The sequence below is a fragment of the Heloderma suspectum genome, chromosome 2, assembly GCF_057233095.1.
Source record: "Heloderma suspectum isolate Gila_16-S chromosome 2, 16-S_ref, whole genome shotgun sequence".
NCBI classification, from domain to species: Eukaryota; Metazoa; Chordata; class Lepidosauria; order Squamata; family Helodermatidae; genus Heloderma; species Heloderma suspectum.
Window position 1 is genome coordinate 284,872,161 of NC_139459.1, and position 12,486 is coordinate 284,884,646.

The following is a 12,486-nucleotide window of genomic DNA, read 5'->3' on the forward strand; positions in this document are numbered from 1 at the left end:
GATACTGCTTAAGATCTGGTCTTGACAGAGTGGCTGGCACCCAAGATGTATTAAGTTGAGCTGGGTGATGGGAAGGGACGGATGTTGTTAGGGGGCTAAATCCCAGAACTTGTGTCTTCACCGGTTTTGTATCAACAACAACTGAATCCCTCTACAAGGGCTTGTAAGGGGTGGGTAGCCTGTGACCTCCAGATGTTTTGGCCTACAACTCCCATGATCCCTCACCACTGGCTAGGTTGGCTAGGGCTGATGGGAGCTGTAGGCTGCCGAAACATCTGGTGCGCCATAGGCTGCCCAGTCCTGAAGTGGATAGTATGTATTTAACGGTTGTGAATCGCCCAGAGAGCTTCGGCTATTGGGCAGTATAGAAATGGAGGAAATAAGTAACAGATGATGTTGATCTAACTTACGTCCCATTCATTTTGATGGGTCTACTCTATGTAGGATTAACTTAGCGTCCTGATATTTTAGAGGAACTTGTTTTTAGCTGTTTTAAATTTTCCACGTTTTCATCTTGTTGTAAGTCGCCTTGAGTCTTTTTAAGGAGAAAGGCGACTAATAAAGCCAGTTAACAACAACGCTGGATACAACTCGGGGCTTCCCTCCGCGCAATGACCCTAACCAGCTTTTCTCCTCCGCGCGTCATGAGACGCACACGGCTGCCAGGCAGCCAGTCGAGGACCTCGCCACTTCTGGTTTTCGAAAGCCAAGCGCCGCCGCCTCGCCGCTTGCCCCCGGCCACGTGCGGCGTGTGAGAGAAGGCCCCTCGCCGGCTTGGGACAGGGGCAGGGCTACGGGCCGCCCGTGGGATTGGCCCTGCCGGCGGGCGGCGGGCGGGCGGGCTGGAGGCAGGACTGTGTCCCCGCGCCCACCCTCCCCGCTGCCGCCGCCCTTGCTACTGCTGAGAGTGCAGCAGAGTCGGCGAGGCGGGCTCGGGCGAGGCAGACGCTCCCGCGGCGACCGGAGAGGTGGGTGAAAAGGGCGGGCGGGCGAGCGGCCGCGGCAACTAACAGGCCCCCCCTGCTGGCCCGGACGCAGCGACGGCACCTGGCACCGCCGCCGGCCCTTCTGCCTGCGGGAAGCAGGAAGAGGGAGAGGCCAGCCCGCCGCCAAGGTGCCTGCGGAACAACTTGTTTACTTAGCTGCAGCCGGGCCGGGGCAGGGGCGCCTGGGAAGGCGGGCAGGAGACTGCAGTAGAGAACGCTGCCAGGGCGGGGGCTGCTCTGCTCTGGCCCTGCGCCTGGGGCTCCACCGCTGACACACAGAGCTCGGGAGTTAGGGGGCGCCTGGAGCACCTCAGGATCCAGTGCTCCTTCCCGACCTCCCCATGCAATTCTCCAATCCCACCCCGCCCCCCAACACACACTCTAGCTTGCCCCTCTCCTTTCCATCCATCCTGGCCGACTGTAGCTCCCCAACCCAACCCCTGCATGCCTTTCCCCCCTCCACGCTCCCTGGCATGAAGCCATTCTTCCCCTCTCTGCTTTTCAGTTTTCTCCCAATTTGGTTGTAATTGCACTGTTCCTCCAACACCCATCATCCCCTCAAATACCTTCACTCCCTGGTAAACGTTCCTAAACCTCCTTCGGCATCTCCATAGCTAAATCCATTTCTGCTCATTTTCTAAAAGTTCTCCCAGTTCCTGCACATTTACATCTGATTGTTTTCTCTGCCTGTTTAACCTTTATTCTGATTGACAGATAAGTTCACAAAAGTTACGCACTCACAGAAACGTTAACCAACTTAACCTGCCCACATGCACCTCCGTTAGTGACTGGTTGCATGCAGCCAACTTTTTCTTGCTACAGGTAACTATGGGTATTTACAAGCCTGTTCTTGTGCACTCATTTTTTTTCTTTTTACATCTTTAAAAAATCTCTACTCCCCCTACCTTGTTATAGCCCATGTTGTCCTCCCTGCTCTCCCCTTCCTCCCCACTTCAGTTATATACACACAGGTTTCCTTAACACCTAATCACAGGAAGGTTGTAGGTATCTTTCTTCAGTGCCATTCATTCTACCTCCCTCCTTTCCACTCCAGTTGCTACAGTGATTTCTAAAAGAGACAGTATCGATTTCTCAGTACCCTGTAGCCTTGTTAGCTTACTTTCGGGGTGCTTCCAGACAGAGGTCTCCTAGCACACTACTTGGTTAGAAGGCATTGTGTACCGTTCCGTCTTTTTCTCCTTAATGGACTTACTGTCGCAAAAAAAGAGAAAAAGACAGAAGAAGCAGTGGGAAAACAAGGGAGGGCTACAAGTAGAAGATGACGTAAAATTTCATGAGTAAGGCAGGGTCATGATGTGATAAGAGCCTAGTGTGGAAGCGCCCAGGAGTGCAGAGAATCTGGAGCAGCCTCCCCCACCTCAGTGTCCTCCAGATGTGTTGGACTTCAAGTCCCATCAGCCCCAGCCAGCATGGCCAATGGTTAGAAATGCAATGCTGAGGAGTTGTACTCCAGAACTTCTGGAAGGCATCAGCTTGGAGAAGGCTGCTCTAGAGTTCCCTCAATAGGAGTTTTGAACCTATATGTTGCAAGCAAGATCAACCACATGGTGATCTGCACATTTTGCCTTTTACAATTGCCTGACAGGTGCAAATTTCCCCACCCCCGCAGGGCAAGGCTACACCTGTTGAATTTCTGCCATGAATGCAGCTAGTATAGGCACACAGCCTGGGTTAGGAAAAAAAGTGGCAACCATACATCCAACCTGTAAACCATTTTTCTGGTCTTTTGTTTTTTCCAACACTCGCCCAACTTTCTCAGAGCTGTACGTTTGAAGGCCTCCATAGAGTTACAAGTGAGCACATCATCAGTCACCTTTACAGTTCTATCAACTTCTTGTTTCCAGCCCTAGATGCCTTCTGGCCAAGCCCCTTAGCTGTATACTAGAAACAGTATCTAGGTGCAGCTTCTGTGACCTTTGTAATAATAGATGTGATGGAACTGAAATAAAGTCCCGATCAGGATCTCTTTGCTTGGGTATAATGATAATTTTTCTCTAGTGCTGAGTTCATCTTCATAGCTGATGCTGGATGGATATGTTTGAACCATTATGATTTTTTGAACTAATCCATTCCAGGGAAGTATTCAAATCACAGATCAATTATTTGTGCCACCTGGTAACAGATGGCAATTTCCTCCTGTTGTTGCAGCCCCAGTGAGGCAAGAAAATGTTCACCAGCAGGAATTAAGTGTGGCTTATACAAGTTAGTATCTGCAGCAACAAAATTCCACTCTAAACTACATATAAGGAAGAGTGGTATTCTTTTCTTTCTTTCTCTGCCCTCACTTCCTGTCTACCCTTTCCTTATTTTCACATAGGGCTCTAATACCCTGTATTCAGAAGGCTAACATGCTGCCAGAGAAAGACCCTAAAAAGCTTGGGGAGAAAGACCCCAAAGAAGATCCATCAGTCACTCTCTTCCGGGAATATCTGAGGATTAAGACGGTCCAGCCTGAGCCTGATTATGGTATGGAGGCTGGTTTTTCTTCCTTTATTTCAGAAAGGCAAAGTTGTGCTGCAGTCTTCTTGACTGGTTCCTCTGCCAGGGCTTTGCAGGAAGATTACACAATCAGCAACCAATGGGAGTACATCCCGAGGCTAGTTACTTGAGCAGCCAGAGGTGATGTTCATGCATCATTTGCCAGAGTGAGCAAAACAAACTGATTTCTGAAGTTCATTTAAATTGGATTTATCTTGCCTGCTCTGGCCATGATGTATTGAATGCATTTGCCATATACAACGCACCTTAATTTTAAAAGGAAAACCCCATCTGGTTGGAATATATATCCTGGATATATTTGCATGTTCATCTGTGCCCTTTTTATTCCATGTGAATTATTGGAAATATCTGTCCAGCATCACTCCCATGCTTCATGCATATTGATTTTCAGTATCTAGCCACATAGAATGTTGTTCTCATGTTGATAAACATGGCTTACATTGCCACTCAGCACATGAAGCCTTTTATGAAGAAGAGGGGGCAGGAGTGGAAGCCCTTTCGTCTCACCTTGTATCATGTGTCTAATTGCTTTTTTTATGAGAGCAACATCTCATCAGAGTGTGCCAAGAGTGCCAAGTTAAGTGATTATGTGGACACAACTCTGGTTTCTTGATGGTCTGCAGGAAGGATGTTTCTCATTTTTGAGAAAGGGGACCGCACTACAGAGGTTCATACTGGTGCTCTCATTTGGCATATTTATCACCAGTGTTTGCAAAATGGATGTACTGTCGGTGGGAGCTGAATTTTCCTGAGCAGATGCATATTTTCAGTGAATTTGTTTGGCATGTGATTTGTTTGGTACATTTATATGCCACTCTTTATCTGGGGAGCTCACAACAGCATTTTAGACTCTTAAGAAACCTGTAAGAAGGGGAACTGTTTGGGCATTTTTATTGAAGTGTTATTGTAGGCCATTTTTTCTGCCTGAACATGCATAGGATTGTGCCCTAAAGCATTTTTGCCCAATTCTTCAGCTGAAGAAGCTCCCAGGGTAGATTATAGTTCAATTAAAAACAAACACAAGATCGTCCCTGCCTTTAGACTTACGACCTAAAAGGAAAAAGGGATGGGGAGGGAGAAAGAAAACAAACAAACATACGGACTCATTTGTAAAGTTAAAGTTCTTATAACAACCAGCAAAGAAGAGCCATAGGCTCTCTCAGCAGAGCTAATAGAGTGGTCCTGCCTCCGGTCCCCTCTTTCCAACTCAAATCATAGCATAAAACAAACATACTTCTAGGGTATCTTACAATAACACAAATATGTTCTTTCTGACATTTTCCTGGAATTTGATCCTATGAGAAGGATTGAGCTGAGAGAGAGACCCTTGCTCAAGTGAGCTTCACAGCTGAGTGGGGATTTGGATCTGGGTTTTTCATGTCCAAGGCCAAAAAGAAGGGGAGGTTATGATTGTTTTAATACTGTTAGTACACAGCTCCAGAACAGAGATCCCTTGCCACTGAGTGGGGAACCTTTTGATTTGGCTGTACCACTTGAGACTTCAGGAGGGGGAAAGGGGTGCTCATATAATGGAGTTTTCCTCTGTATAAACAGCTTTCTGCACGTAGAAGGCTAGTCTGTAATGGAGAAGGTAGACGGTAGAACTCTTCTCCCTGATAACTACTTTTCCATGTGCAGGAGACTTTTTGTATGATAAAACTATCATGTGATACACACACACACAGCTGAAGTGATTCATCTCAGAAACAGATTTTCCTACCTCAGTGAGAACTAGGCCTCAGTCTCCACTCATACAATTTTCAAACTTCCTCACTACTCTGAAGTATTCAGATAACTGGTGGGAGACATTTTCAGCATTAGGAAAATAGAGAAGCCAAGCCTGAGTGGGCACGACAGTGGCATAAACAGCTGAGCCACAATTTAACACAGTTAAGCAGCTTAAGGCTACAATCCTACACTCACTTACCTGGGAGTAAGCCTAGTAGCCCCAGTGAGATTTACTAGTGAGTAGACACATATAGGTTGGCAATTACCCACTTAAAATCAGTGGGCTTAAGCATGGTTTACTCTTTGTTGGATTATTTATTTATTACAATTATTTATATGTTGCATATCAAAATACAAATCCTACCAAGTAATATAAAATAAACATAACATTACAATGAACAATATTATTTTTTTAATGGACGCAACTGAGAAACAACTTTAGGAGAACACAAGGGCCTGAGTGTACCTCATGGGGATTTTGCCTTTTCTCCCTTTTGAACAACAGATCACTACCACGTTGTGTATCGCAAACTACTTTTGAAACTTCTCTGAGTTTCAAAAATCCTTTGCTTGCAGCAGGAGAAACAGCTGTTTGAGAAACGCATTTCAAAAGCCCCAGTGGACTTGCAGAGCTAGTTGCATGTTTCTCTGAAATGTTGGATTGCTGTTTTTAAAATACTGTAGCAAATGAGGCTTCTGCAATTGAAAGACAGAAATCCTCACTACACAAAGGAGCAGGAGAAACCTGTTAGAGTCCTGGCTGACTCTGTGGAGAGCAAAGCTTAATGATGGGAGCTGAAATCCTCACAGCAAGAGTGATCATATTCTGGAACCCAACACTTGTACTGGGCAAAGTACCAGGAAGTTGGAGAAACATAGCTTTTTAAAAAGCGGTATAAAATCCAATTTCTAGTCCTCATGATTATGAGAAATTACTCATTATTTCTATAGCCCACTAGATGTGTGAGGGCTTTATAATCTGCATTTCTTTCACTCTTGTCAAAATCTGATGAGGGAGGCTGCGGCTATTCTCATTTTATAGATGGAAAATTGGAAGTTGAGGCAAAGCGATTTGTCTGATGCCATTCATATGTTCATAGCTGAGAGGGGACTTGAACTCGTGTTTCCTATAACCATATCTGACATTCTTTCTACTAGACCAGATTGAAATGTTTCACAATGTGCAGGTGTATTCTTAAAAAGCTCCGATTTGGGGACAAGTGCGGTATGTAGGCAAAGCTTCTATTCCTTGCATGATTCAATCTGTTACTCAAAGATTTGTGTCATGTTCCTTAATCCACATGCAATGCTCCACTGGCCTTAATATTCCTAACCTCACACTATCTCACTACTCCTTTCCAGTGCAGATGAGCAATGCATGGATGAGGGATAAGTAACTTGTGGTACTCCAGATGTTTTGGCCTACAATTCCCATCAGTCCTAGCCAGCAAGGACAATGGTGAGGGATCATGGCAGTCGTAGGCCAAAATATCTGGAGGGCCACAAATTTCCCACTCCTGATGTAGATTGTGGGGTTAGTCATGCTTTGAAGGACATCAGGTAAGGATCTGGCACCCTTCTCTTCCCCCACTCCCTGCCCCACATGTGCCAGAGCAGACAAAGCCCTAAATTTGGCTGTTTTGAGTTTCTTGTGTTGGCAAACTATCTGTGACCACTCTGGAGCATTATTTCTGCAGGGCCATTGTTAATTGAAAGAAAGGACATGTTCCATATGCTTTCAGATCAGAGAGTTCTTCTCAGAAGCCTAGTGGTAATATTTTATACCCACAACTACCGAAATTGTGAAGCAGGAGAGGTTATTGCTTGACTAGGAAACATTTCAGTGCTCATTGGACTTTGGTGCTGAATGAAGTCCACGTTCCAGAGCTTCCCCCGCCCCATTATCCTGAAGTATTAACGAGTCACAAAGTGAGGGGATTTAAGCCTTGTTTTCATGGCAACAGGAGTAAATCTGTATTCATTGGGCACTCAAGTGAGTTAAGCTGGAACAGAATTTTTTTGTTTATAGCATACGTTGGCTCCCATCCACTCTGCTCAGGCAGCCACTGAGTTGCAGTCATGTGAACCCTCTTCTTCAACGAACTCAACATTAAGCTGGCAAGTTTACCATTGCCAAATCACCCTTGGTTCCAGTTCTCAAATCAGTTAATCTGAAGTAGGGTTACTGAAGCCAATGTGACTGTTCTGGAATACATAGCTTGAAAACTGCAGCTGGTTTGCTTGATGCATTTAAATGGCATAATATTGGGCTTTTTGAGCTAGAGTCGAAATTCATTTGAGATATGCGATGATGTATTTTGATTGAAAAGACATCACTTAAGGGTGTATTCATCCATCCATCCATCCATCCATGGAATGATGGCCATGGGAAAATGCTTGAAAAGCCTCATGTTGTGGTTCCCAGACACCCAGGTCTTTGGTCTTATGCACTTGCCACCATGCATAGAAATAACTTTTTAGAATATATTGGGTATGCCAGAAAAGTGCCTACTCTTCAATGCACACTGAAAACCAAATCCCAAGCATCACAAGGGGTGTGCGTAACTGGGTTGCTGTTGGCTGTGAGTAACTTCATACGGGCTTTTCACAGTGCTACCAACTGTGTGTCCAGATGTATAAATAGGCCCTAACGGAACTTGTAGCATTATAGTATTGCCAGGTTATTTTGAAGCAAACCAAAGTTTAATTCTAGAGATAGATACGAATTGATTTTTTCTAATAAACCTGTACTGTATTGCTTATCTACATTTTACTCATGTCAACTTATTTTAAGTTCAAACAGAACAGTAGCTATGTCATAATACTATTTAGCTGTATAAGATATACAGCAGGGTTTTTTTTTAAAACTCACAATGCTAAAAAGCTCTGCAGTCTAGAATGTGTCTCTTGTGAATTTTAGTGGGGGATAGAAAAATGGAAGAGAGAGATATTTATTTAGGAAGCATTTTCCATTCAGTTTGCAAAGGAAGTAGAAAAGGCCAATTTTAGTGTTGCTTGTGAAAAAGGTGGGGCAAGTCTTGACCTGGATTCGTGAAGAGGACAACACCTGATGAAATTGTGAGGTTCTTATTGGACAGTCAGTGTTGCATACTTCCGAGATCTCTGAGCTAGGCAGAATGAAACTGTATGAATTGTTCCCTGTGTCCAAGGAGAGAAGGGCTATAGGAGGCTTGTGCCAGAAAACTCCAGCAAGAATTGTGAGAGGAAGAAAAGTTTTTTTGTTGTATTTTTTTCTGTTTTGCTGGAGGGGCCCTGCTGGGAGAAGAATCTATCAAAGGGGACTTAATAAAGTCTGTTTTCTGTTTGTTTGGCCAAGTAAACTCCTGAGAGGAACCACAGAGTGAAAGCAAAAGATGTTTCCCCCTTTTGTTTTGCCACACGTGGATGTGGGGCTCACTTAAAAGGTTCTGAAATAGAGAGGGGCTCCCAAAAGGAGGGCTGGTTTTACGAAAGACTTAACTCTCTCAGGGCACAGTTAGTAATGGTAGAGATTACTGCCCCATAATCCTTGCAGAAATTGCCCTTATAATTTCCCTACAAGGGAAGTGAGGCAAGACAGCACTGCTTCATGCAAGCTCCCAATCTTTGCTGTGAACCGCCCAGAGAGCGTCAGCTATTGGGCAGTATAGAAATGTAATAAATAAATAAATACATCTTTGAAATGTTCTCATTGTGCCCTGAGTGGTGGGCCTATCATGCTGGCTGTGTGAGGGGGGAAAATGAATGTAAGGTTGCAATGTATGAAAAAAGAATATAGGTATTTATTTATTTATTTCATTTCCAATGAAATTGGAAATTTTTCATTTCCAATAGCCGAAGCTCTCTGGGCGGTTCACAAAAACTAAAACCAAACAACACACAATAAAACAATTTAAAATATATAGAACATTAAAACCACAATATAACAATACAACCACAATAAAACCTAGCAGCAGTACAGGAGTTTAAAATACAGATTTAAAACAGCAAAGATAAAAATTTAGAAAGCTAAAATGCCTGGGAAAATAAAAAGGTCTTCACCTGGCGCCGAAAGGAGTACAATGTAGGTGCCAGGCGAACCTCACTAGGGAGCTCATTCCAGAGCCAGGGTGCCACAACAGAAAAAGCCCTCCTCCTAGTAGCCACCCGCCTCACTTCCTTTGGCAGGGGCTCACAGAGAAGGGCCGCTGATGATGATCTTAAGGTCCGGGCAGGCACATATGGGAGGAGGCGATCCTTCAAGTAACTTGGCCCCAAGCCGTTAAGGGCTTTGAATGTTAACACCAGCACTTTGAATCGGGCCCGGAAATGGACTGGCAGCCAGTGCAGCTGGAAAAGTACTGGCGTAATATGAGCTCGCAGGCCAGTCCCTGTTAACAATCTTGCTGCCCTATTTTGGACCAGCTGAAGTTTCCGGACCGTTTTCAAAGGCAGCCCCACGTATAACGCATTGCAGTAATCCAGACGAGAAGTTATCAGAGCATGGATAACTGTAGCTAGGCTATCTCTGTCCAGATAAGGGCGTAGTTGGTATACCAGCCTAAGATGATAAAAAGTGCTCCGTGCCACTGAGTTCACCTGTGCCTCAAGTGGCAGTTCTGGATCCAAGAGCACCCCCAAACTACGAACCTGATCCTTTAGGGGGAGTGCAACCCCCTCCAGAACAGGTTGAATATCACCTAGCCAGGCAGACGAACCACCCACTAACAGTACCTCCGTCTTGTCTGGATTGAGTTTCAGTTTATTAGCCCTCATCCAGTCCATTACCGTGCCCAGGCACTGGTTCAGAACAGCCACTGCCTCACCTGGTTTTGATGAGAAAGAGAGGTAGAGCTGGGTGTCATCCGCATATTGATGGCACTTCAGCCCACACCTCCGGATAACCTCCCCCAGCGGTTTCATGTAGATGTTAAACAGCATGGGGGATAAAATAGAGCCCTGTGGAACCCCATGGCACAATTGCCATGGCACAGAGCAATAATCCCCCAGCACCACCTTCTGGAATCGGCCATCCAAGTAGGAGCGGAACCACTGTAGTACAGTGCCTCCAACTCCCAACCCAGACAACCTATCTGGAAGGATACCATGGTCGATGGTATCGAAAGCCGCTGAGAGGTCCAGGAGAATCAACAGGGTCGCACTCCCCCTGTCCCTCTCCCGGCAGAGGTCATCCCATAGGGCGACCAAGGCAGTTTCCGTTCCAAAACCAGGCCTGAAGCCCTATTGAAATGGATCTAGATAATCCGTTTCATTCAAGAGTGCCTGGAGCTGTCCTACAACCACCCGCTCAAGCACCTTGCCCAGGAAGGGGATGTTGGCCACTGGCCTGTAATTGTTAACATCCTCTGGGTCCAGGTTAGGCTTTTTCAGGAGTGGTCTAATTACTGCCTCTTTTAAAGCAGCAGGCACCACTCCCTCTCTCAAGGAGGAATTTACAACCTCCTGGACCCAGCCGGACAACCCCTCCTTGTTTGATTTAATAAGCCATGAAGGGCAAGGGTCGAGCACACAAGTGCTCGATCGGACTTGGCCAAGCACCTTGTCCGCATCCTCAGGCCTCAGTAACTGAAACTCATCCAATAAAACTGGACCAGACGGTGCTCTGAACGCCTCTACCAATGGAACTGCATTAATGGTGGTGTCCAATTCATGACGAATCTGAGCGACTTTATCCTCAAAGTGCCGCGCAAACTCGTCACAGCGTGCTACCGAGGGTTCCACCGTCTCTCTCCCTGGCCCAGAATGTAACAGGCCGCGAACCACTCGGAAAAGCTCCGCCGGACAACACTGAGAAGATGCAATGCTGATGGAAAAGAACTGCCTCTTTGCCACCCTCACCGCCACAGAGTAGGCTCGATAGTGGGCTCTTACCTGTGTTCGGTCAGACTCAGCACAAGTTTTCCTCCACCTGCGTTCTAGCCGTCTCCCCTCTTGCTTCATTGCCCTCAGCTCAGGTGTATACCAAGGAGCTGGCCGGGCTCTGCTCAGAGGGAGAGGGCGCTTGGGTGCGATCGTGTCAACCGCCCGAGTCATCTCTGCATTCCACAGAGCGACCTGGGCTTCGACAGGAGCACCAGCCATACCAGCAGGAAAATCCCCCAGAGCCCTCTGGAATCCATCGGAATCCATTAATCTCCGGGGGCGGACCATTTTAATAGGTCCCCCACCCTTGCAGAGGGGAAAGGCCGCCAGAAGTCTAAACCTCAGCAGGAAGTGATCTGACCATGACAAAGGGACAGATGTTAATTCCTCGACTTTCAGATCACCATCCTCCTGCCCAGTCGAGAAAACCAGATCAAGCTTGTGTCCTTTTATATGCGTTGGGCCGATGACATGTTGGGACAGCCCCATGGTTGTCATGGCGGCCATGAAGTCCTGAGCCGCCCCAGATACAGCGGCCTCGGCATGGAAGTTGAGATCCCCCAGGACCATCATCCTGGGGGTCCTCAACACCAAGTCCGAGACCACCTCCGTCAGCTCAGGCAGGGAGTCCGATGGGCAGCGGGGTGGGCGGTACACCAACAGAATCCCTAATCTGTCCCGGGTACCCAACACAAGGCACAGACACTCAAGATCTGCACTCGAATGAGCAGGAAGCCTAGAGAGGGAGATTGAATTCCTATAGACCACGGCAACCCCCCCTCCCCGACCTTCAAGTCGGTGTTGGTGCTGCACTGAGTACCCAGGAGGGCACAGCTGGGAGAGAGTGACCCCTCCCAGTTCCCCCACCCAGGTCTCAGTAATACATGCCAGGTCAGCCCCCTCATCCACAATCAAATCATGGATGAGGGAGGTCTTATTTGGGGCCGACCTGGCATTCAGCAGCAGCACCACCAGACCCGAGGGCAGACTGGTAAGGCTGCCAGGTTGGGGGAAGAACCAGAAGAGGGGACAGCTGTAAGGTGTCTAGCCCCTCTTCTCCTCAGCTGGCCTGTTAATCCCCCAACGCCATACCTCCCCCTGCCCGTGACCACAGTTATGGTGGCACCTCCCCCACCCCCTGAGTTGCCCAATAGTCCTCCCAGGCACATATTAAAACGTTAGGATATAAAATATACAACAGTTCAAAAGAATATAAAAAAGATAAAAGAGAACAGCAGCTAAGAAGGAGCAGATAGTCCACGTTTGCCCCTTCCCCTGGTCTTTAAAGCTGCTGCCCTCTGCTGCTGCTGCTATTTGCTGCTGGTGTTGTGGCTGCTGGTGTCTCTGGAGAGGCAGGTGGGTAGATCTTCAGGTCCTACGCGACTCCAAG

The 12,486-nt window shown here is 46.9% G+C and overlaps 1 protein-coding gene across 2 annotated transcripts in view; it reads left to right on the forward strand.

Annotated features, from left to right (window-relative positions):
- Positions 1–801: 801 nt before the first annotated feature.
- ACY1 (aminoacylase 1) overlaps positions 802–12,486 on the forward strand; it is a 32,521-nt gene continuing 20,836 nt past the window's right edge. The window contains exons 1-3 of one of the 2 annotated variants that reach the window (XM_084839699.1): positions 840–968; positions 1,701–1,808; positions 3,325–3,473. In XM_084839699.1, coding sequence (XP_084695825.1) covers positions 1,783–1,808; positions 3,325–3,473 — 175 coding nt within the window. In that variant the 5' untranslated portion in view covers positions 840–968; positions 1,701–1,782. Of the gene's footprint in view, positions 969–1,700; positions 1,809–3,324; positions 3,474–12,486 lie in introns of both variants that reach the window. The other variant, XM_084839700.1, reaches the window with a different exon arrangement.